The sequence below is a fragment of the Cinclus cinclus genome, chromosome 2 (genome assembly GCF_963662255.1).
Source record: "Cinclus cinclus chromosome 2, bCinCin1.1, whole genome shotgun sequence".
Lineage (NCBI taxonomy): Eukaryota > Metazoa > Chordata > Aves > Passeriformes > Cinclidae > Cinclus > Cinclus cinclus.
The window spans coordinates 30,598,408-30,624,910 of NC_085047.1; the positions used below are offsets into that span (position 1 = coordinate 30,598,408).

Sequence of the window (26,503 nt, forward strand, 5' to 3'; positions counted from 1 at the left end):
TGAGCATGTACCCTCCCCCCGTATGTGTATATATTTAAAAATAATACGCGTGTACTACTGTACTAAAATATTGTGTACAATATCAGACATGCACAAAAATATAAATTAAGGATGAGATAAAGATGAAATAAACAAAATTTTTAAAATAATTTGTTTTATTTATTAATGGAACAAAAAATTGTTCTCACTAAAATAGTAATATTCTTTATTTTTAAAAATCTGGGTTTAATGCTTTGTGATACAGGGATTCAGAGGTATGGTTCTATGTTCAATCATTCTGATGCTTGGTCTAAAAAGAGTATCTCACAAAGACACATAGATCCAAATGCAAGAAATGTATAATTGGCTGTGCTGGCTAAATCATGATACTATTTTCTCAATCCCACCCACCACCTATGAGTAGATTTTTGTTAAAATCTGGATAGTAAATCTTCATCCTCCCTGATGTCAATCAGTTGTTCTTGCAAAATAATAAGATGTTGAATTTTTGTATTTTCAACAAGTGGGTTCAAAACCCACTGAAAATCATAATCTTGAAGATTTTTTAAAAGGCAGAATTTTCTAGTTTGTATATATATATATATATATATATATATATATATATATATAATTAGAGGTTTTGCAGCTAAGACACATTGTATTTAGCAACAGATTCATAAAGTCTCCACAAGTTTCTTTTGAAAAGCAGTTTCTCACCCACTGTTAGAACATCATTTTCACCTTGAAGTACATCAAGTATGTTTACTTTTTCAAAAAATAACTGCTAGGTAGCAATCTACTGACAGACACTTGTCATCACAGAAAAGATCAGCAAATTCAGAACACTTGTCTTTTTGTAAAAGAGAAAGGTGTAACTGGACTTTAAATTCTATTGTTCTTTAAAGTTGCTATCAGATAACCGGCAAACACCTGTAGGATTTTCATCCATCTTGCTGTGAAGTATTGTGGAGATACTACTCTTTCAGGGTCTTGTTTTTATGACATGAACCACATCAACAACATCCTGTAGCACTTTGTGCATGTTTGGGCTCCCATTTCTTTGCTGCAATAGCTCATCTGTGAACACTGCAGTGCATGAATTCCAGGTGTAGTGGTGTCTAGGTAACCTTACCCCCCAGTTCTTCTCTTACTCTGCTCCACCAGTTGTTACACTTGAAGAGCTCTGCCATAAAACATTTTTTATTAAAGAAGTAATTTACTGTTGAGAGTACAGCTTTCTTTCACAAGAAAGAAGTTCTGCATTTCACTATCAAACAGAATTTGGAAAACACCATCATCTGAGGCATTTTAGAAACATCTGTACTCTAATGCAGCTGCACAGGAAACCTTTCCTACTGTGTAATTTGTACAGACTCTCATTTCTTAAAACTTGAAGCAATGTCCGCTATGCATCTCTCAGCAGTGTTTTCTGATGAAGGAACACATTTTAATCTGCTGCTCCATTGCTTTCTGTGTATGATCACAACCATTTTTACCTTTTATGTCAGGAAGAGTGTTTCCCCTGTGGTTTGTGGCAATTTCTCTTTTGCTGTGAAGCAAGAAACCTCAAAGGAGGTTTCTCTAGACATTTATCATTAGGTTCAGTGAAATTTTGTGAAGTATTGGATTGAATGTCACCTGGCCTGAAACATCACTGAAAAAATTGTAGAGGTTTGTCTTCATGGTCTAAATGCCTAGATTTTAAATGTCTTGCTAACTCTGATGGCTTCATACCCTCATTCGTTAACTTGTCAAAGCACAGTGCACACAAAGGGTAAGGTTCATTGTTAATGATAGCAGATGTAAATTCATATTTAAAATAACCTTTGATCATTTTAATCTTTTTTTGTTTGACTTCCTCTCAGATCTCATTAGCTGGCCATTGTTTGTACCTCATAATGGGTCTGAATAAGGGCCTGTACTAGAAGTGTCAGCTCTGGACTTTCTTGTCATTTCTCTGTACTCACATAATTAGTATTATCTTCAATCCATAGCCTCTTTGCAGGAACCTTTTAAAGCCACTTTTCTAATTTGTGAGGATTAGTTTAGTTAACCCTAGATGATATAATCCATAAATCCACTTAATCCAGTATGGGCAGTCATCGACTGCAATTCATTGCAATATGCTTGAAGAGAGTAAAGGATTGAGGGCACCATGGTCAACTCTCCATGTTGGGAGCAACTCTACACCTCATGCACTGTATGTGACAAGTGGCCATGTGACATATTAGGGCACCACTGCCAATACAAATACTTAACATTAGTGAAGTTTAATCTATTTACTTTTTTATATTAAAAATAATAGAAATTCTGGTATTTCCTTCCCACACTCAACAGATCACCTTGTGCACCTCCTAGGGTACACACACCCCAATTTGGAGACCATTGCTCTAGAGGGCTTTCTCCTCTTGCCTCCAGAAAGTGGACAACATGTGGGAAAAAGACTGTCAGAGATTCTGGGGAGGTTGAAAATGCTAAAGGTAAGTGTCTCTGTCCGAAGTAAATGCCACATCAAAAATATGGAGCAGGGGAGGGGGAGAGGAGAAGAGGACTAGGCAGGAGAGGATTTAGGTACCTGAGGAAAAGGAAACAGAACAGCCACTTGCCTCCAAGTGGTGTGCCAAAGCAGCAGCCAACACCCACTGCACACCCCACAGTCAGGACATCTGTGTAATAATAGGGCTGCTACTGGTGAAAGAGACAAAGAGGGACAGACAAACAGAAGAAAGAAGGAAAGAAAACAGAGAGTGAGTAACAAAATTGGCAGGTTTGACTGCATGATGTCACCCAGCTCTGTAACCAGTCTCAGAGTTATGGCTATGTTCCCTTCTGGATGGTTTCAAAATACTGAAAAGGCAATATCTGGCACAGGACAGGCATATACCTGGAATCACACATTCAAGAAATGTGAAGAAGGCATCATCTCATTTTCCTTTGAAATATACACGTTTCTGTCACTGTGGAAGAAATGTCTCATGGGAAATCCTCCAGAGGGTGGAAGGAGCATAAGTAGGTTTCACTCCATCTCTTTTATTTTGGCGGGGAATCTCAGGATGCACATATGCCACGGAATGCCTCATAAAACCTACCCTGTGACTTGGTGTGCACAAGGCACAAGCATGTCCAGAGCAAAGTGTGGACTGATGCTGAAGGTTCTTCCATGCTTGGTAGGTGAGTGGGTGGCAGATCACCCAGTAAAGCATGGTGCTGTCCTGGTGAAAATGGTCATACTAATAAAAACCGTAATTGGAAGGTATAAAAGGGAGAATCTTTCTAAGAGACTGGGTACCACTTGCTTGTCAAGGGCTAAACTGGCTTTTCAAATCCATCCTCCTTAATGCACAGGGTGGTGTTTACCTGCAACAACACCAAGAAGTTACACACCAGGGCAACATGAAGTGAAACTGCAAGCTATATCCTGGAGCAAGGTCAGCTGAAGATTACATGACTCCCAGGTAATGGAAATCACATTTGCAATTTGGTGTAAATCCAAGATAGGAACTAGGGCTACAGAAACTATGATAACTTTGTGTTTGTTCCCATACTACAGTGTTATCACAGACTCACAGCAAGTTTTAGTTCTGTAATTCTGAATGCTTCTCTATCTCGCTGTTCAGAATTGGGCTCACTGCAAAGTTAGATCAATAGGATCAGGGTGCTCAGGATTTCAAGGGCAGCAATTCCCCAGCATCTCTTGACACCTGTGCCACCCTGAACCACCTTTGGGACAAGTAGATAAAATTTCCCTTGTTGCAAATTGTGCCTGTTGTCTCTTTGTCCTCTCACTGTCCTGTGAGAAGACTTTGGCTATTTTGTCTGACTCTCCTTTAGCTACCAAAGGCAGCAGGTAGATCAGTCCCTGTTTAGCTTTCTGTTTTCTTCTCTAGCATCTCCCAGTCATCCATGTATGATGCATCCTGGAGTCTCTGAGACTATGTTAATTCCAGGTACAGAGAAATAAACAGGAAGCATAGAGTTCTACAGAGTGTTTTTTAGGTTTGGGATTTTTTTGCTTTATTTTTTTGCCATTAAGACAGGTGCCATTCTCCTGTGTGCTTCCAATGGTCCCACCTGATTGTAGTCTGATCCTTGGTTCTGAAACTACTTTCTCTCAAGGCTTTTGGCAGACTGACAAATTTTGCCTTGAAGCCTCAGGCTTCAGCTCAGGCTGTCTACATCTTGCTAGACTGCCCACATATGCACAGCCTCTCTCTTAGCCTGATTTTCTTTCTGGCATCTTTTCTCAAGTTATCAACTGAAGAACCTCTAATCTGTAGCTGACAAACTATGTTCCTTCCTTAACTTCTTTTTTTTTTTTTAATAGCCAACCAGAGTAAAGATCAGTATTACTGTTGATGCAAAACTATGTTGCATTTGTCAGCTAACTCATCCATTTGAAGACTAACAGGAAAGTAGTGCATGGAAGAACTAAAGCCAACTTAGAAAAAAACATAGAATTTAAAAACTTTTTACACTTCCGGGCACAGCAACCATGCAAAGAGGTTCAGGGCAGCACATGGGGAGAGGGGGAAGTGAAATTAAAGACAGACTATTTAAGAATATATTTCCACTGCTTTAGGAAGAAGTTATCATGTGCTTCTGTTTAAAGAAATTCAGTGAATCAGAAAACTAGTACAAATGCATGGGGGAGGCATAAATTTCCAAATTTCTCCTCCAAGCAGGATCATGGAAAGTTGTGAAGGGACCACTGAAGTTGTCTCCTGGCTCAAAGAGCTGTTAGTTCTGTTAATTCCAAAGCTAGATCAGGTTTTGTCCAGGTGAGTCTTGCATATTTCTAAGAGTGGAAATTCCCTGGACACCCTGAATGCCTATGCCAGTGCTGGACCACCCTTGAGAGTAGAAACATAATTTCCTTTAACAGAGTCAAAATTTCCCTCATTGAAAGTTGTGCCAGTTGCCTCTTGCAAGGTTTTGGTTTTTTTTCTTCTGTTGTCTACTTGATCTTTACTGAATTTCTGGACAGCCCTTGGTACTCTCCAGGTGGACCAATGTTCATGGCTAGCAGGGACTGAACAAGCTGCATCATTAGAAATCAGCACTTAAATAGGTGTCACTTTTCCTGTAACCTTTCCTTCCTTTCACTGCCACCAGTTACACGTTAAAAGAAAGAACTTGTGTTGCCGAAGTGGAGAGGGATCTGTGGAGAACCTTTCACAGCAAGAGGAACTGTACATTAAAGGTCACATATAGGAAGACACTTGCCTCCAAGAGGGGCCTTGAAGCAACATCTGACTCCAACTGCGCAAGCCGGCACCAGGAGGTCGAGCTGCCTATGCACATTCTGGAACAGGGAGTGCAGCCAGAGACGGGCATGCTGGGGTTAGAGGGAGCAAAGCCACGGCGTTAGGACCCAGAACAATGAAAATAAGCAACAGCCAGCAGCACAGTCAGCCCCTGCTATTACAGATAGCAGGCTCTACACACTTTAGTGCAGTCTTTAGTACTGTCAGCTGGTCTCCAGCAGTGACATCTGGTCCTTGTGCACAGACAGGAACTACTCAAGTAAAACAGCACCTCCAGTTGTATTACACAGTCACTTTCTGCTAAGAGCCTGCACACAAGGGAGTTCCTACATTTATCTATATGTGCAGTTAATAGGGTTTTTTTGTACAAGCAGTCAATACAGTGATCAGCCTGCAGAGGTTTGTCTGTGATAGCAAAAGCGTAGAGATGGTGTCAGTGTCTATAATTAGCAATGCTGTATAAATCTGGCTTAAAGACAAATTGATCTTTGTCTGCAGCTACTTTTTTGTACAGTCAATGATCACAATGCAAAGGCATCACTCATGATATTGAAAACTTGTCAAACACATACTCCTAACCAGTGTTTGTGTAATTTCTGGGTAACATTGGTGGTCCTGCATAGTTATTTGGACTGCATGTCTGGCCTTGCACTACTTTTGTTCAGCTTCTATTTTACTGTTCTACAGTAAACGTTGATCTATGTGTTTCCTCTGTGTTCCATGGCCTACCCATCTGTCCTGGGTGTCTCAGGAGCTCAGCCTGTGGAAGAACTGTGTGCGGAGATATGTGCCTTACCTCGTACACCCCACAGAAGATTGACATGAACTTGCTGAGTACCACGGCACAGATACTGGCAATATGCACAAAAGGACCCTGCAAGAGAAGAGGAAGAGAAAATCAGAGAGGTTTGCCCTCCAGTTACTGACAATCATTTAGCCACTGCAGGCCTCATAACTTCTCTTCGGCCATCTCAGACAGTAATAGAACCATTAAGGTTAGAAAAGATCTCTGAGATCATTGAATCAAACCTTTAATGCAGCATCACTGTGTTCACCACTAAACCATGTCCCCAGTTGCCACAACCACACACCTTTTAACTCTTCCAGGGATATTGATTCCACCATTTGCCTGTTTCAATGTTGACCACCATCTCATTGCAGAATTTTTTCCTAATATCCAGTATAAACCTTGCCTGGTGCAACTTGAAGCCATTTCCTCTTTTCACTGGTTACCCAGGACAATTGACTGATTCCCACCTGGCTACAACCTCCTGTCAAGGAGTAATAGAGAATGAGAAGGCCTCCCCTGAGCCTCCTTTTCTCCAGACTAAGCAACCCCATTTCCCTCAGCCACTCCTCGTAAGATTTGTACTCTAGACCCTCCAATATTCCTCTGTTCTCCTATCTCCATTTAATTTTTTCCCCTCTTACATGACTTGAGTTCTTTGATTTTTCCTATGTCATGTCTTTTAAAGTGGAAGGAAAATGGCCAGGGAAAGATAGGTATTGCTGGAAAGAGCAGAGCTTTGAGAAGAGGAATGGTGGTGAAAGTAAGAAAACATTTATAGATTCCTCTTTCACAGACAACTCTCACCTTCCAGACACTGGTCACTACTGCACATGGAATCAGCAATATTTACCTCTTTCCCCACAGGCATGCCACTTCCAAGCCCAGCTGTGAGGGCCACAACTTTGGCCACAAAAGCTTTGAGAGTGAGATACTCCTTGAGGACCACTCCCCTCATAATGGTCTTGAGCTCTGGGATCCCAGACCCTGAAAACAACAGCAGAGCGGGGGATGAACAAAACCCACCGGCAAACAGAACAAGGAAAACGAGACAGACAGGGACAGATCCTGCCTTCTGCCTTCTGCCCTCACCAACAGCCTGTGGAGAGACGAAGTGGCAGAAGCTGGCTGCGAACAGAATGAGGCCGAGTGGAAAGGCAACCCACACCATGTACTGCAGAGGGACGTTCGGGTGCAGCGCTCTGTAGGTCCACTTGTAGGCTGTGGGCACACAAACAGAGAACGTGCCAGTAACCACAGCTGCTCCAAACAGGCTGGCAGACACCAGAGAATCACACAATTGCTAAACGTGCCCATGCTAAATCTCCTTCAGAAATGGTGCCCTCACGCTGCTTTTCCGAGACAAGCCTAATTGCATTTTGAGTTCCCCAGTAAAGCAGGCATTCTGCAGGAATGGATAGAAAACACTATTAATATATGTGCATAAGTGTGGCATTAAAAGGTGTGTTACATGCAGCTGCGAGGACAAATTACTGTGCAGTGTCTTCATTTGGCAGTCTGAGGGTCTTGTGTGGGTTCTGAAGGACAATAAAGTGGTCCACCAATCATTCCTTCATAAAAAAATACTAGTTTAAAAGCTCTGGTTGTGATTTCCCTTCTAGAGCAGCAGAATGTAAGCTGTTCAAAAGCCAGCAGCTATTAAAACAGCAGTGGTACCATTGCTCAACCAGGTACAACAACATGAGCTGCTGAGAATCCAAACTGAACTGCAGCTCCTCTGAACTGCATCTTCCCTGCCTGAGCTGGCTCCCCACACAGCATCAGCAGAGGCTGAGACTTGGCAGGGGAGAAGGAAAAAGAACCTCAAAGGACTCAGGTGCAGGGAGGATAAAGGACAGGAATCCTCAGAGTGGACTAAACCAGTCACCTGGTAGATGGGGAAGCTCTGGAGGGAGGAAGACCAGGCTGAAGGAATGTTGGGAGGAATTTGAGGAATTGCAGCAGCAAGGAGGAAAAGGTTGGTGTATACGTGTGCCAGTCAGGACTGGGACACTGAGGGTAAGGACAGAGGAACAGTGCAGTTAACAGGATGTGGTAGTGGGGGCTGTGTGTGTGCACACTGAAATGGGGGCTGAAAGATCTTGTAATTTTTGTAGCTGGCAAAGGGAGACAGACCACAGGAAAAATGCAGGGAAGGGATATAAGGGAATAGGAGATCCCTGTGAAAAGAGCAAAAGGAAAGGGCACTATATGCCTAGATGGCAGAAAAATTCAGGGCACTGTGTAAGTAAAAACTGGAAAGAACAAAAGTGAGGTAAAAAGCAGAAACAGTGTCAGGAGGGCATCTAAGAGCCCCTTGCCCCCATCACCCATTCCTTAATATTCTTGGGGAGAAAGGGAAGCAGTATAACAGGAAAGGCCACAGTAACACTTCCCTGTGCTCCTGCATATTCAAGGGAGCAGAAAGAAAAGGAATTAAAAATAATTGTCTTTGACTCATCACACACATATCCCTTGTTTCTACCTACTTACCTCCAAATTTTCTACTGCCATCCTTTTAAAGAACCTCTCCCTAGCTAACTTTACTATGTTGCCAGAACTTCAAACTTCCCAAGCAGTGAGGGTTGGGGATGGGACAATGATGTTAAAGGAGGAGCAACACTGGTCACTGGGCTTTGTAAAACATTCATATAATTTACTGGCTGCTTTTGCAACACCTGAATGGGACCCACCCTGTACGGTCTTTGCACTGGCATAATCCACTCCCCAGCTCACCAACGCCATGACCAGACCCAACAGAACCAAGAAAATCCAGTCCTCTCCAAGCTTCTTGGTAACATATTTCTGGATGCGTTTAGCACAGTCTGTGGAGGGAAGAGTGAACCAGAAAAACTGAGTGAACATAGATGAAGCTGTGTCTGTCTCTCCTGTGCTGAGAGCTGACGAAAAAAAGGATTTATTTGGAGGAATCAGGGGCTTCATGCTGAAGGACTGATAGCCATCCCTCTCTCACAAAGTTCTGTGACATCTTGTTTAGTTTAAAAAACATTTTAAAAAGGGGGGGTGGGGGTGTGCAGGACACACAGGGTATAATTTAGTGTCTGATACAATGAGGTAATTTTCCTCCAATTATAGAGCTCTGTTGTGAAAAAAAATATTTACTTGGGATTGTTTTTTTTTTGTTCCGAACATATCTTTTCTCTTTCTAGGATGACAGCTCACATAGAGAAGGTTTTTCAACCCAATGAAACTCGATTCCTTTTCCTTCCCTCTCTGCTTCTCCCCAGTCACAATTGCTTAAATCCAATTTCTCTTGCTGGCCTATCAATATCTGGTAATAGGGTAACGAAACATAAATTGTCCCTACCTTGACATTTGGAATAGTGCTCTTCTTTGATCTGTACTTGACTGTCACGTTTCAGGGGTCTTCCATTGTTCCTTTGGGCCTGTTTCTTCAGCAGTTTTGCTGCTTCCTTGTCTGAAATGTTATCTGTTATCTGGTCTGTGTATCGGCCATAAAGCTAGAGGAGCAGAAAAAGCAGAAAACAAGAGGGATCATAAGGAAAAGGTAAGGCAAATGCTCCTTCACAAACATCATTAAGGATGACAACACAGATCTACCAAAAATCCAAGGTATAGACCCAAATGTACCAAGCAGGGAGACTGAGACACAGAAACTCTCAGACAGATCAGCTCATTTATTTTTTCTTTTTTTTCGTTTCTAGTTTCCTCTTTCCAATCTCTCCAAAACCATTTCACCACCTTTGTGGAGTACAAGGTATGATCACAGAATATTCATTTGTCTCTAATGCCCTGGGAAAAAATGGCTGAGAGATTGAACATTAAGAGACAGCACTTGGGCATTAAGAGACAGCTTCCTGAAGGTACAAAAGAAGGTCAAAGTAGTTCACATGAGGCCGCCATCCTCAGGGCTGTCTCATAGATTTCAGAAGCACTGTAAAACATCTCTGAAGGTTTTGAGAGGCATTACACTCTCAAACAGGCTGCAGGAATGTCCTGCATCTGTTCCGCCTGCTGCCAAGGAATGCTTAACAGGGAACATAGCCACTGATGGTGCTCATGGAGGAAAAGAAGCTGCATCATCTCAAAAATATCACGGGCTGCTGCACACCTCCAACAATTATTTACCCAAGTCAGCATTTTAAATCCTCCTGTATCTCTAATTCCTCTGAAATACCTAATTTCTTAATCTGGTCTTTTTCTTCAGATATTAAACTTGAAATGCAGTTGGTTATATGCAATTCACAATCAGTTACACGTGCTTACCAGGGACATTTCTTACACAAAATTAATTCTTAAACTGGGCAGTTGTCAACAAGCTGTCTTGTCAACATCTTAAGGGAGTTCAAAGAACCCTGACTGTGCCCCAGGTTTGTTTACCAGATTCCCTGAAGAGCAGCTATGCCACCTCACTCTTTCAGAGTACAGGTGGGGAAGGTGTGCATTTGAGAAGCAGAGAATAAGCCTCTTCTCCTTGAATGTCCTTCAGTGAACCATGTTTGGCTTCATTTCAGACCAGGTTATCACCTGATGCACCTCCCACCTCTGACAAGGTGACCCTTTGTTCCCTCCCCAACACAACATCTGCTTCTCTGAGATTTTCTGAGAGGCAAGAAGAGAATGGGCCATGTTTTGATCAGCAAAATCAGACACTTAAGATGGAGAATGACAGGATGTATGACAGAGATAAAGTACTACCACACACTTAGGAGACTTTTCTATTTGACAGTTCCTGCCTCCCCCTTTCAAGGCAACAAAAGAGATGTTCCTGTTCTCTTGAGATAAAACAGATACAGAGACTCACAGAAAGATTTACACTGGAATGTGCCTCTGGAGATTTCTAGTCCAAGCCTCTGCCCACAGCCTGCAAACTCCAAAGCCAGGTGAACCAGATTAGGCTGCTCAAGACCATGTCCAGGCAACTCCTAAACATCTCCAGGAGTTTACACAGCTTCTCTGAGCACCTGTTTCAGTGCTCTACCATTTACTATTTCAACATAACAAATATGACTGAAGCTCCTAAGTATTTTATTTATTTGCATGTATTCCTCAAGAGACGCTTGAACCATGTGCCATAGCTCCCTTTGGAAATCCTAGTGATTTTTTTTTTTTCTTCACAGAACCCATATGAATGCTTTTTAAAATAATCCTGTTCTAAATATAGCTCACCTGCTGCCTCTTAAACAGATTGATCCTATCTGAACAGCTGAAAGAATTCTTCCATTCTTTACTGTATTGGAAGCTACACAAATTTAATGCGATTATTAACCACATGATTACTGACACATTCTAAGTAAATTACCCAGACTCTTTGCAGGAAATCATGGCCATACTCTGCCCCCCCTAAAACAGACAGGACAATGAAACCTCAGGCTGAAGAATTTAATCTATAGGGTAACTGCCACATACAGAATGCAGTCCTACCTAGCAAAGTGCTCATTTTTTTCTCTGTCTTTCAGACAGAAATGCCAAATGCTGGCAGAAATTTGACAAATGCATCTTCACATTACCTCAGCCAGTATTTTACTACTTTTAAATGGTCATGAGAAATGGGTTTATGTCAAATACAACTTAAGCCCGTGTCAAATATGAGATTCAAATTAGAATCTTCCATCTGCCAGATAGAACAGTGTGACAGTATAATAGTATGAAATTTGAAAGTCCTCATATGGTGTCCTAGCTCACTGCTTCTGCCTGGCTGTAAAATGGTGCACTCAGGATATGATAAAAAAAGGAGGTAGTCCACAGACTTAAAAAAGAAGTTGCTGTCCTGGAAAACCAGGTAGTCTCAACACATTTAAAGAATGCTTCACACATGTGCTTTGCTTCTCCAGGATTCTGGAAGTATCTACAATGTTAGGAGATTGTGGGACAGAGAAAGAATCCAGAAATCAGAGGATGACCTTACAGCAAAATTGGGTTAGGCAAGAAATACCCACTCCACTAGAAGATGTAAAACTAAAAATATAACACAGTATGACTCTGACTGTTCCTTCTTCTGTTGCTCCCTTTTTAACACAAGGAACACAGGGTTTCTGAGCACCAGAAAAAATCAAGACAATCTTATAAGTTCTCAATTACCACCTAAGGGCTGAACCAGAAAAGGCACTATCATGCCTGCTTGGCTAAATGCTGAGAGAGACCACCAAAATTGTGCAAAACCAGCTGAAGGTATAAATACCATTCGGAATAGATGGGAGGAATATACACCTACCCCCCAAAACAAGCAAACAAACAAACAAAAAACAACAAACAAACCCCCCAAACAAACAACAACAAAAATGCCAAAAAACCCCCAACCAACCAACCAAACAAAAACAAACAAACAAACAGAAGCAAAAACAAACCCCAACCAAACCCTCCAGGGAGAAAGCACAAAGAAGTAACTTTATTTTCAGAGATGAAGCTTTTAGCTATGCAAATGATCTTTTGTTTTCCCAAAAAATTGGGGGAATTTCATTGTTTGAGCAACTGAGGAAAAGCTGCACAGAATCTCAGGGGAAAAAATACATCACAATCTCAAGATTTTTCTGGGAGCTATTTTCTGAGGGGTCAACACATGTATGAAACTGCCCTCCTCCCACAATCCAAAGCCCAAGCCATTTCCCATGCCATTCAGACTGAAAAATACATTCCCCACAGAATCCCCCAGTCCTGAAATCCCTTTTCCCAGCTCTGTCAGTACATCCTGTTTATGATCTGCTGCTCCCAGCCATAGAGGCAGCCTTAGCCTGTACTTCTTTTTCCTCACACTCCTGCCTTGCAGCCATCTTGCTATTCCTAAAATTATTGTCCTTAGGTTATTTTTTCCCCTGATGCATCACCAAAGAGAAGCCATATCTGACCTCAACGGTAAAACCTCCCCAAATGCACAACATACATAAATTTAAATGTCAGTAAAACATCTCAATCAACTGCTTAGACACACAGCTGATGAGGCACAGGTAAGGGACAGGAAACAGCAACAAAATAATAGTTGTTCCTGAAGAAAAGGTGCCAGAGGGGAAGTCTAACAGCAATGCCACTAGCTAAAGGGAGAGAGGGGTTGGAGGGAAACATCAGAGGAAGATATCTCAGAGAGGCACAGTGATGGACAAAAGGAAAAAAAGCACAGCTTGCAAGAAAGGAAAGCCCATACATGTCCCCATCCAGCCCCACTTGAGAGTAGTTCAGCACAGGAGCAGGAGCCCTGTGGGACTGGGGAATCTTCAGTCCTGCAGATGTTCAGAATGTGCCTGGAAAAGGTTCTGGACAATGTGACCTACCTTTGGAGTCAGCCCTACTGTGAGTAGGGGCTTGGGCTGGAGAGTTCTCTCACCTACATCTCAGTGTGAGCCTGTCATTCTGTATTACTGCATTGCCTGATGTCTTACTGCACATCCTCCCACTACACCCATCTGTGTATTGCTGAGTGAGCTCCCTGCCAGGAACACCCTTTCTATATTCACAAACGGCACAGCTTTCAAATACTTCACCAGCTATAACTGCTTTCTCATGCAAAAATAAAACAATACAAAATCCTACAGTGTAGGATAATGTATATTATTATCAAGGTATATTACATCATCTGTCATATATCTGCTATCTCTCACATTAATTGTCAAAAATATATTATTATCCTACTACTATTATGTTATTATCTATTAACCACTATATGGTTTTTGACTGTAAATTATCTGATGGGCCAAGGCCAAAGACCAAGATTTCACTATTCTGAGGCCTGTGTAAACCAAACCAAAACACATGTACAAGAGAAGGCAACAGCTAGCAAAAAGAAAGAGCACAACAGAATCAAAATCTCGGTCAAATGTTTTTTCACATGACAGTGGAGAAAGAAATCTGAATGATTACTCTGTGTGGAAATGTTTCTGGATGGAAATATGTCCAACAGGTTGTTTTTTATGCTAACTACATGATAATTATGTGCATGTTTGTACAAAGTACACGTGCATATTCATAATGTATCTGAATGTGCATGAATGACCAGCAAAATATACACATCCACAGCAAGCCTGGCTTAGCCAGAATATGTTTGCGTGCAAAGTTCCATGATAAATGTACATGCACATGTGTACATGACTGCTTATATAAAATATTTCTAGGACATATTTTTCAGTAAAAATAGTAGTAATTCTAGTAATAGTAGTAATTCTAGTAATATTTTTCAGGTTTTTAGATTGCAAATTGTCTTCACAAATGCATGCTTGCTTGGGGATGTTTCTGCCTGAAGATATGCATGGGTTTGATGGCCTTCTTGTTTGTATGTGAGATCATCTATCTACATGCACTGACCATCATGCCTCTGGAGCTGAGCACAGAGACACTCTGGTGCCGGGGAGCAAGAGCACAGAACTGGTGGTGTTGCCTCACTGTGTTATCTGTGCCTACTTGAGAGTGGTTTTAGGTGTGTGGTACTGGCATATCTACTGGATATGTGTGAACTGGGATGTACTTTACTGGAGAAAGGGTTTGCATCTCACAGCTCCCCACACCCCAGCTCACTCCTGGTCCCTGGCACACACACAAAGGTGCATTTCCTTCACCCACCTCAGCTCTCCAGCCCCATTTGCACCCCATGGGGCAGGCGTGACCCCAGTGGAGCTCAGCCTCGGGTGGGCACACACACCTTTCTACCCCATCCCACTTCTGTGCTCACCCTCTTAGTGTGGCTGCTGTGGCCAAAGCACTGCCTTGTGTAGACAAAGTCAAAACTGCTCCAGTCCATCTGGGCTGCTACTACCAAAAAAGCCGGTGGGGCGGTTTTGGAAGACTTCAGTGTAGGAGACACACAAACTCTCAGATGTTTTAGGCAGTTTCAGAACAGAAATCCCTGAATATGGCCATGGAACTGATTCTCTGATCTTTGGCAATGTGGCATGTAACTATCCCCACTGGGATGCTTATCTACTGGAAGAAATTTTTTTGATGGCAAATGCACCTTTTTTCCTTTCACTAAATCATGTAAGTCTTTAGGAGACAATTAATGCAATCTCCTTCATTGCCCAACCATTTGCCATCCGTGCAAGAGGATTTGTATTCATTTAAGGAGAAACATCCACTTTATGAATTTCACATTCACACTATCTTGTCCTCACAATTTGACTGGATCCTTCATTGCATCGAAGCTCTCTTAGATCAGCTTAATCAGAACAGAGTGGTAGGAAATAAGACACCAGGACTGTGCTGTAAACCCTCCCCTTTGCAGGAGGCTGTCCCAGAAGAAGAGGTAAGGGAGATACAGAGCAAAACGGAACAAAAAGCCGTAACCAGAGTACATCTATGCCCCAGATATTTTCCTGAACCAGTGTTTGTACAAGCCAGAGCAATAGTCAGGTCAAGCTTAAATGTTAGAAAATCCCTCACCTACAGCTCCATTACGTTATCAAAAATACCAATACACATGTATGGGTCTATGACCATGAAGGGCTTTTTGGTCAGAGAAAAGACTCCAGGGAGCTTTACTTCATCTACACAGCTGTGCAGATAGATACCCGTCTATAAACATCACTGTTCTCTTTGGTTTTACTCACTCATTTGCTTTTTTTAATATCACTACGCAGCTGAAGGCAGCTGCAGCTTCTCTTTGCTGTAACAAATGCATTAATGCTCTGGTTAGTTTCCCCCATCCCAGCTTGCCCATTCCAAGTCTCGTTGCATCCATGGCAGGTGACAATCGCCTCTGACTTGAATTACAGGTAGGATCCTTGGTGTAAGCACAGCCATGAACGTCAAAGCCCAGCCTGGAGTCAGCAAGCAGAGGGGAGAGCTGGTGGGACTGGGGATGGACAGGGATGTGTGCTCTGCCAGCGCCGTTCGGAGAGCCCAGAGATCTCCCTGCGAGGTCCCAGGGAGAGCTGTGCTGCCACAAGTGTCCCGTTGTCCAGCCCTACCTGCGGGTAGCTCAGGGAGTTCTCCGGGGAGCGCAGGCCGTCCCCTGTGGCCCCGGCCTCGTGTCCTGCCTCCACAGGTATCCCGAAACGGGTGCATTTCTCAAAGCAGACATAGTCGTATTGCGGTGTGCCCTCCCACAGAGCTGTCTTCGGGCTGGGCTCCTGTGTCCTGCTCCCTGAGCTCTCCATTCCTCTACTCCTCCTCGCGCTCGTCCGTCACGGAGCTGCTGCTTTGGGCCTTACCAAGAACGGCCTCGTGCTCCTGCAGAGGGCACGGCCTCCGCATTCTCTGCTGATCCTTCCTTTCTCTCTCTACCCAGACCACTCTGACTTGTCCTGTTCCTGCACTCTCTTTCTCTCTCTGCCCCTCCTCCTCCTCCTCCTCCTCCTCCTTGTGCCTCTCTCACTTTCTTCCCTTCCTGCCCAAAGGGTTCAACTATATTTATAGCAACCTTCCTCTGCCACATGATTCCCCAGTGCTGTGTCTGATCTCAGCAAAAGGCAATAACTCTGCTGGGATTGAATATCAGGTGTGAGCAAGAGGGGAACTCCTGAAGGAGAGGGAGGGGGCAGAGGGATGGAGGTGGTGTGGCAGACAGAGCTACAAGCACAGAGACAGAAAACAGACAAGAGGAAGCAGAAATTACTATCCAGGATATCTCTTCTTTCACAGCTCCCCATCCCACTCACGTGAGAACAAGGGTCAGGGGCCTTCCTCATTTTCTCCCCAGATACCAGGTGTCCTAAAGCAACAGTCACAAGGATGCCAGCAGCTATGGCGAGATGGAATGAGATGGAATCGGCGTCCCAAGACAATTTTTCTAAGTCCACAGTTCACAGCAGCAAGCCCTAATGAAGAAGTCAGACATGCCTATAAACTGCTGAATATTACAGTCTAATCTTAGCCTCCCCAGCTGATCTTATGGGGAATACTTTGTACTTCAAAGCACATCACCAAACTGCCCTGTGGGTACTTAATTACAGGTGTATGCAGAAATTTAATTCTTCTTGATGCTCATTTTTCCACAAACTGAGCATTGAACAGCTTCTCCTCTCCACTCTGCTGCTGGTCTCTCAGCCAGGGAGAGAAGCAAGGAGCTCAGTCAACACCAGTGAGCTACCAGGCAGCAATAGGAATGAGAAGCATGTTACAACAACTTGGCCTAGAGACACCTCCCAGTACTGTCAGTGTGCTGACTGCAACCATGTGTCTTCTGAGGGCTCTTAATTAAGGAGGGGCAGAAAGTTCAAGGTCCCAGACTCGGTGTACTAGAAAAAAGCATCTCACAGGTCAAGCTACTCATACTGAGTAAGAGATTTGCAGGCAAGATGGGGTGGAGAGAAGGGCAAAACACCCTTTTTTGGGCCCAGAACAGTGGTCTCATAATTTCATTTTACAGACCCCTGTAAAACATTTCTTCTTTTGCTTTTATTTTAGTCTGCATGGTCCTCAAGAGTAAGGTAGAAAGAAAGTCTCCACAAGGAAGACAATTTCTTGTACAAGCCACATTCTCCATGTTCCTGCTAAGATGTGAATACCCATTAGCAGTAATATCCACATGGGTAAGGTTAGTGTGTACCACCTACAACTAGTATCAGGCCAGGCAAGCACTGAATATTTTCAAAAGCAATATCAGTGCTGCCCCAAAACTTACAGGCTCTCCTGTTTCATTCTCACCAGCACTCACTTTACTGTCAACAAGCACTGTTTTCTGGAGGAATACTGTGCCCCATAGGTAGGACAGAACTTGAAATGAATCACCATAAAGGAGAGTTCCTAAGTGACTGTGTCTAGGAAATCAGAGAAAAACATTTGGTTACCCTCAAAAAGGCTCCCAAACTACTGAGATGCTTTTGGGAGACCATTGTCATTATGGCTTATATAAAAAATTATGCATAGCACATACTATATAGTGTATAAAATACAAAAGAACTGTCTAAAATATAAGGTATAGGAAGCCTAAAAACTGAGCACAGTATGGCCCAGCAAATATTAAAGCTGTAATACAGCACCAGATCTTCAGTCACTGTTGTATGTACTGCAAGAGAACACTCATCAGAGCCACTGCAGAAAACTAATGAGGACCTGTAGCTGAAAGTGCACTCTTCTAGCTCTTGTTTTTCAAGAGGCACAAGAATGGCACATTAGAAACTGCTGCAGTATCAAAATGAACCCTCTACTGCCAGCTAATCGAACTCTACTGTGTGTCTTGCATGATACTGCTGTGGAATTTCAATGGGAAATAATGATATAAAAATAGCCTAAAATAGAATGATTCCACCCTGGAAGTATTTTCCCAAGAACTATCCCTCTCAGCTTCCAAACTTGCCCCAGCCTCACTCACCTCATCAATAAAAGCATGAAGGACCCCAAGGCCAACCAAATTACTCCAGATGCTACTTGAACAAAAAACCTTTACTATCCTCATTAGGAAGACATCCCCCTGAGTCCTCACTTGTGCTTCCCACAATGTAATACACTTCAGCCAGTGCATGGGATGGTAGCAATCCTGAGCAATCACTGTGTGTGTGGTGGTACCTATGCACTAGGAAAGACCCAGCTCTCCTGTAGCTAAGAACTTTGTATTCATCTTATTCCCACCTCTCATCAAACAGCATCTCTGCCTCTAGTTTCTGCACCCAGATACTGTCTAACAAGGAAACAACTGGGAACTGAAATTCAGCATTTCAATGCCTGACAAAATATATGCAATCAGTAGAGATACTGGATTTATGTCATAATATTTCCTGTGTCCTGAACACTGATCTTACCATGCAACTGAGCTTATAAATCAACTGTCTCCCTCTTCCCCTAGGAAGTGAAAGTGCTTTGTCAGCTCTCTGGAAATTATTAACAATCCTTGCTATTTCACAAGGTACCAATAATCTCTGTCACAGCCTCCAGCCTCACTGACACTACCCTAGTTAAATTCAAAGCAGCTACTCTCAACTCGTATTTGCTCTGACATCTGCTACTTCTATTTCACACTCTCAGAAGAACTTATAGATCCAACAGCTTGTCCACTTTTTCCAGCTGGCACAGCTGACCTAATGAAAAATAAAGTTCTGGCTTTACTCATCATCTTTTCCATGTTTTCAGATCTGCAGATATAAACATAAACACAGAATACAGAGAACACCCTGGAAAAAAAAAAATCTCCCTTTCTGCACTGCTGCTGCCCAGCAACTGCTTTCAAATCTCCCCTACCACTCTTCCTGTAATCTCCTGCCAAAGCTCTTCTTCCTATATTTTCTTTATTGCTTCTCTGTCTTGCTTTCTATCTCTTGCTCTGCACTTCCACAGGGACTCACCAATGGAGTGCTGTTGTTGCTTCAGAGGTTACCAGCAGACTCAGGAGATTAGCAGAGAGCTAGAGGAAGATGTAAAAATAAGAGGAAGGTGTCATAAACCATCTTGCACTAGCCACAAACACAGATGACTGGTATGCGTGGTGTGACTCCCCAGGTGCACCTAAGCCTCTTGAAAAGGCTCACAAAAGTTTCTAGACTTCCTGATGGCATGCAAGAGGAAAGTTACGCTGTCTTCTCATACACCTTTTTTTTCCCTTTGCATATTACAGGCCCTAGTGGGACTACAAAGTGTGTTTCAAGAAGAACATATTTGTGATAGATGAAATTACAGCTACAGTCCTAATTAGGATATTACGTGACAATAAAGGAAAGAATAGGCTTTGGAAGAACTATCAACCAAGATGGATGTCTTGTCCATTTTTCTCCCTCCTCTTCTCAGTTTTCTCTCAGGTCTCCCTTTCTCTGCGTTTATTTATTTCTCCTGAATGCTTTTCAGGATGCAGAAATACAATTCCTAGCCTTTCCATCCTACTGCCTTGATAGTGAAAGTTCTGAGAGGCTGGTGGGGAGGGGGTTAAGGATGATTGAAGAATCACTCTTCTCCCATGGTCTGTTCCCAGGAGATTTTTAACCTGAAATAATCCAAGAGCTATTTATCAACAGTGACAATCTTAATGTTGCCTATGCCCTGCCCATACAATTAGCACACATCATACTAACTTTGGAGACTTCTACTTATGCTAGAGCTTTTTTTGGTTTGTTCTGTAGCAGGTTCATCCTGAAAGATCTAGACCACTTCATGACCTCACTGTACACCAGCCCACCAGCAGATTGTAGCCTCCTCTGGAGCAAAAAAACATGTCTATTTTTCAGCTGCCACCAACACTGCATATACATATATTCTAGCAGATGGTGATGCAGAGCCCTCAGCCACCCCAGACTGACAGGAGTGGAATTTGCGAGGCAGAGTTATTGTTACTTAGAACCCTGCATGCAGAATAGAGAAACAGTCATTAAATATATATATATATTCTGTGGTTGAGAAAGCCTGGCCCAAGAGGTCCACAAGTCTGTAAAGAAGATAATATAAAAGATAGTCTATGGGACAAAATAAACTGTAAAGGTGAAAAGGGGAGTTTTAAAGGAGGAAGGGGAGAAAGGTGATAAACTGATGACTATTTAACACTTAGCACCGAAGGGCATGAGGGGAAGAGAATCTGGACAGGAGGAAGATATAGCAAGCATATTTTGCTTCAAGCAGTACCTTTAGATGGAGCAAAAATGAGTGAAAAGGCAGGAAAAAGGACATCAGTAGATGTCAGATAAGGCAACAGCTTCTAGATGAGAACAAAGCTCTTGACTAGGACATTGTATTAGACAAGATACCCATGGAGGCTTCAAAGAGCTACAGGAGGCAATTAGAGCTTTGGGAGAGAAAGAATGCTGTGAAAAGGGCTAGGATGAGGGAGGGAGACTAGAAGAAAAGACCGCTTTTATAGTAAAAGAAAGAAATAGATCATGGACTGAGGCTTGAACAGCTGCAAAAGATAGAAATTTAAGCTGTGCAGGGGCACATAGTAAGCCAGTCTGGATATGGAGAGACAATGACAGAGAACTCTTAGAGGACACTTGAAAGGAGGGTTGAGTTCACAGCAAAAAGTGGAAAGAAAAAGACCAGAAAGTTTAAGGGCTTTCATCACAGAGAAATAACAAGATAATATGATGATATTCAAGTGGACATGTACTGACTAATACTAGACTGAGTAGAGCAGAATTGACAGAAACAGGGCAGATTTTGAGAATAATCAGCTTTTGATAACTCAAGAAGAGGCAGAATGAGGAAAAAAATCTCACAACTGGCATCAGACAAATACAGGAACACAAGGACATGAAGGAGCCATTGAAGTAGCTGTTTGAATAGAGGAATTTGGAAGAAATCTTGAACAGATCAGTATAGGGGCAGGATGGCAGTGCAGTATGACATGATATGACAATATGATATGCCATGACTTGGCAAAAACCAAATGAGCTTTAAAGGGGCAGGGTTATGTCCCAGTTCCAGAAACAACCCAACTGTGACAGTCTGCATGGAGCACCATATCCATGTCGATGATGCCATCTAAGGTAAATTACTTGTTAACTCAAAGTTGTCTTGTCCTACATCACAATGTGGTCGTAAGTTGGAATTGAGAAGAAAAATGACATTCAGAGAGACTTAAACAAACCCAGAAACAAGAGCAAGATGCAGAAAATCGGTTGAAAGAGAAGACAGCAAAATTAGGCTTTTTGACCAGATCTGAACTCATTCAGAACTTTAAAGTGAATCTGACTATGCTGGTGAGCTCTCAGGTAAAGACCATCAGGCTTCAAAACTCAGAACAGCCTTTAGTAGAATAGAAATAAGGTTATTTGATTACTTTAAATAGAGAAAACTTCAAGCATGAAAGTCAGGAAACACAGAAATAAATATATAGTCTATACACATTCCCTCACCCACTGTAACTCTTCCTCACCCACTGTGACCTTGGTTGCAATTAAATTGATGACCTTCTGAGCTGCTAAAATTTTGTGCTTACACTCTATTGCCTAGGAGATTGTTTTCATATCTCCACAGCTTGAATGCCTCCTCCCTTACAGCTGCCCCCTTCTTAAATTGCAGCCCGCAATTCCCTTGGTGATTATCTACCCTACAGCACCTCGTAATTTCTGTTAAATAATTTTTCTTTTCATCTGCTGAAAGGCTTTCCAAATGAAGAGGTGTATTACTAGTGGGGTAGGAAAATGCATGTCTTGTCTTAGGATAAACCAAGAACAACCAAATAGGCACAGTGTGTATACCGGTACCAAAAGAAGAAAAAAAGTTATTATGAAAAGGTAATATTACTGCTGAAAAGGAGAAAACTTTTTCTAACTGTACTGTGCATCCAAAAGAAGCTAAAGTCAGTGAGAACTAGCAAACACTCAACTGGTTGAAGTAGATTCAGTGGATTTCTTATTTTCTTGGAGAGTGATTTTGCATCACGAACATTCTCTGATGTAGTCAGCTTGAAGACATTTTTAGCAGAAAGGATCAAGGAACATCTAGGAAACATATTTCCTAGATTACCTCTAATTATGACCTCTAATGATCAAAACTTATTAAAGATACCTTTAAGCTAGTGAATTTATTATTCCAGCCCACAGAATCTGCAGCTCGTGCCTTTCTTCCCCTTCTCCCTGTAGATTGCTTGCTGCACAGGCAAAGTGAATAATTACCCATTTAATTTGTCAATCATGCCATGACACTCAGTCTGACCAACACCACGAGGGTGGAAAGTGCAGTGATGAGCTGTGCAGAGATGGTCTGCCACAGGCTCCTGGGTTTGAATTGGCTTTGAATTGGATACTTTCAAGTGGAGTATGATGATTCTTGTGTAGAATGTGGCAAACTATGAAGATGTGAGGTCATAGTTGAAAGGTTTAGGAGGAGCTGGCTTGTGAAGGGGAAATTTTTGGGAAAGATTCAAGGACGTGTTTGTGGTGTGCATGAGCTGGGGTTGGTCAAGAAGAAGGAACCATGAGTATGGACAGAGTACCTCCAAGGGGCCATGGCTGGGATTAGAGGTATACAAGAAAAATTATTTCATTTTCCTGATATATATTCCACTTTCAAATGCCTGGAAAGCAATTTCGCTGAAGCCCTATGATCTATAGATATCTATGACAAGTGATCACATTACCTAATTTAGAACACTTGAGGAACTGACTGGTTGAAAAGGACAGTCCTAATATTTTTATGTACTGGATCAAGAAGCTTGATGCAAGTAAAAAAATCAATTTTCATCCAGCTCAGCTCTCCATTCCTACTGATGTATGGCCATGTGAATGTCAGTAAAGAAGGAATCAGGAACACACCTAAAATTGAGGAAAGGGACTGTCTTTTCTGATTGCAACAGAACCCTAATCCACCATAAAAATTTTCACAGTAACACTTGGCTCTTGCTTCCATTTCAGGCTCCTGTCATGGTTGGAGCAAATGCTATGAAATACTTGCCTGAACCATGGTTGCTAAGTACTAGCTGTGGGCAGTGTTTGTCCTGTCCCATCTCAGATAACTGAGATACAGGATGCCAATAGAAGGGTTGTAGCACAGATGTGTTATCACTACCGTTGAAGATTTTTTTACTGTACCTTATTTACTAGGATAGTTGTAAATCCTGTGAAGTTTTGACTAAACTTCCTGTTTTCCTTCTCCTTCCCCCATCTAAATGCAGATACCCATACAAAAACACCCAACCCTCCAGGATAGCAGGGACCTTGCCTGTTTTCCATAAAACAATTCCTGGTGGTAATATGAGATAAAGACTAAGGTAAACAGAGGGAAGATAGTATTTCTCTTGGCAGCCTGAATAATAAATCCATTGCAAATGAGGGCAAAGAAATTCCCCTGCAGCAATAACCTTTGCTGTTATCACTGTCTGCTGATACAGGGATGATAGTGAGAGTCAGCATGACATTCACTGGCCTCCCTTTCCCTTCTATCAGCCTCTTGCTTTGACTTGTAGGAAGATTCTGGGGGAAGTGAAGAAGAACTGCATTAAGCACGTGCATCCAGGTTGAAGTACCTGGCCACTCTTTGGCATGAAGGCTGCAAAAAGTCTTTCCTCTGTCAAGTTTTTTAAACTGGAGCTGCTTGCACACCTATTAGCAAGAGCCAATTTAGATTGTCACAAGGGGAAAAACTGTGCAATAAGTACACCAGGGTCATGACTGGATACAATCTCTAGATTCCAAAGAGACAGGTAGCTCAGTATATTAAGCCCAGGACAAGATAAATCAGAAGAAATTGCAGGAAGTTCCCATAAATGACAGTGTATCCCAGGCCTGGCATTTATTGTCCATGCTACCTAGAAATATTAAACCTGGAGCAGGAGTCCTGGAAGGGGCTGTAGGTTGACACTGGAAACTGTTGGTCAGGAATGGTGGAGAGATAATGGCCAATGAAGAAGAAGGTGCTGAGAATAAATGGTGGAAACTATTCCGACTTTCACTTACATTGGGAGTTGAAATTAGTTCTGTAAGCTGCTAAACTCAGACTGTTTTTGAGAAATTACAGATTTTTGAATGTTGTGTTTGCTCAAGACCATTGCTCACAGTCCTGCTCTTGCATTATTAGGTGTTCAGAATCAACAGCAGTGCCTAAGAGTACTTGTGGTATCTTGTTCAAGGACTGGCCCTGGTCCGGGGTGTATATAAACATATTACTGTCTGTCATATTACAGAGCCAGATTCTATTCCACATTATGTATATAGAATATTTTGAAAGGAATGAGTCATTTAAAAAAAAATTAGAGATGGACTTTGTGAAATATTTCAAATCCCACTCATTCTGCTGGGCTTTCTTGCCTTAGGAAGAGAGTTGTTGCTCTCTGGCAGGTGCACTAATTGGGGCTGGGGACATTTATTTAGGAGGAGAAGGACAGGATGGCCCCAGACCACTGTTTTTTGGGCACCATGAGGACCATGAGCTCACACAAGTCTGCAGGCTCCTCAGACCCATCATGCTGAAGACTCATTGCTCTGGGAAGTTGCAGCTGACACTTGCCCTGGCATATTTCAATCTCATCTTCTTCAAAGAGGAAAGGGATGCAGAGGGTATTGCTGTGGTGCTTCCCTGTACCACAGGGACCACAGTTCTGGCTACACAACTTGCTGGTAGAAAGCACAGCTGGTACCAGTGGCACCACCCCTGCCAGCCAACAGGTTTCTTACCCCCTCTTCCTTCTCCTTTCAAATAAAACTGCTCCAAATGCCATCATTAAATCTTATTATATGGAGATGAGGTCTCTGTAGGGGCAGGGTATTCTCCTTGCTTTGGGCAGGAGGGTTGTCCATTGTCTTCCTACAGAAGATTTTCACCAATCTAAGTGTACTTTGTGGTAGGACCACCTGAACAGACGTGTCTGTCTATACAATATCATACTGAGTTTTGTCACACTGGTCATTACAGTCCTGTCCTTTCTTGACCTATATATAGTCTTGCAATGTGGGGAACATGATCATTGCCCTGAATCAGCTGCTGAGCATTCAGATCTGCTTAGGAGTGCATTTATATCTCTAATATCTCTGTTCTGATACCAGGTCTCAAATGCCATTTTTGTCAAGATGCCTTCCTCTGCAGTCCACAGTCCCTCCACAGGAGGGTCTGGACCCAGCTTTGAGAACTGCATTGGAAATAAGAGGCCTTCATTGAGAAGGCAGGGCGTCAGCATTCCATAAAGGAGTCCTAGTACGCCCTCCAACCAGATAATAAGCATATCACCTGCATCCTGGCAGGAGACAGCACTCATGTTGAGGATCTGAAGCAGACAAAAGAAGGACTGAGGTCTTTTTGTGGGACCTGATCTCTTTAGATACCAATCTGGTGTCCTTTAGTAACTTTCATGTCTTCTGGAAATGTTTAACTTTTTCGAACACTTCTCTTAAGAAATTAAAAAGCTTCTTTGTTTTTATGTGTTTTTTAGTTTGATCCATTCTAGTTAATGTTTTGACCCTTGCTGTTTCCATGGGGGTATTGACTCCAAGCACATTGTGGTCACCATGAAGTAGTGGTTTCAGCTAAGAGGCTGAATCATTTACCGTGGTATATCAGGTTCAGATGAAATACTGTTACGGAATCAGTTGTGTCAATCCTCCATATTCAGTAGTAAAACATCATCAGCTGATGATTGTTCATACTTTTTAGAGAAGATCCATTTACTACAGAACCAAACACACTGATCCGGAAAAGTGGAAAGAAGAGAGAAGTCTACACATATTAAAAAAAAATAGTTGGGTTGGTAGCAGAAACGACTAGAAGTTCTGAATGTGAAAAAATCTTTGTGGAAGGATTTGGAACGGTTGTTCCAGAGTATCTCAGCATATTCTGTTAATCCACTGCACTATTATTACACTACTTATTTGCTACATAGCATTCAAGTGGTTTCCCTCAGTGATGGAACAGTAAAAGAGAATAAAGGTAACATATGACAGCTAAGGGCTAGAACTACTGGGGAGTGAGAAGTCCCATGGGGAAGGACTACTTCTTGTAGATATTCTGACTCTTTCTGAGGGTTTGCATTGAGGGGCTACTAATCAGGGTGGAGCAAGATGCTGTACCTGAGCTCTCCACAGAAAAGACTGCCTGTCACACTGTGAACCTGCCTAATCAAAAGCCAGTGATGCATCAGGTCCTGACCCTCTTAGTCTCTCCTGTTCCACATTTCCAGACAAAGTGTCAAGTCTAGTCTTTTATCTTTTGGTATGAGTTA

At 42.4% G+C, this 26,503-nt stretch overlaps 1 protein-coding gene across 1 annotated transcript in view; it reads right to left on the reverse strand.

The window, feature by feature from the left end:
* CLCN1 (chloride voltage-gated channel 1) overlaps positions 1 to 26,503 on the reverse strand; it is a 55,214-nt gene that overhangs the window by 19,317 nt on the left and 9,394 nt on the right. The window contains exons 2-11 of the mRNA XM_062514892.1: positions 25,332 to 25,552; positions 23,819 to 23,894; positions 19,215 to 19,273; positions 15,903 to 16,110; positions 9,359 to 9,512; positions 8,724 to 8,855; positions 7,123 to 7,251; positions 6,884 to 7,017; positions 6,040 to 6,117; positions 2,586 to 2,664 (exon numbers count right to left, since the gene is read on the reverse strand). Of these exons, the coding sequence (XP_062370876.1) occupies positions 2,586 to 2,664; positions 6,040 to 6,117; positions 6,884 to 7,017; positions 7,123 to 7,251; positions 8,724 to 8,855; positions 9,359 to 9,512; positions 15,903 to 16,110; positions 19,215 to 19,273; positions 23,819 to 23,894; positions 25,332 to 25,552 (1,270 nt within the window). The remainder of the gene's footprint in view (positions 1 to 2,585; positions 2,665 to 6,039; positions 6,118 to 6,883; positions 7,018 to 7,122; positions 7,252 to 8,723; positions 8,856 to 9,358; positions 9,513 to 15,902; positions 16,111 to 19,214; positions 19,274 to 23,818; positions 23,895 to 25,331; positions 25,553 to 26,503) is intronic.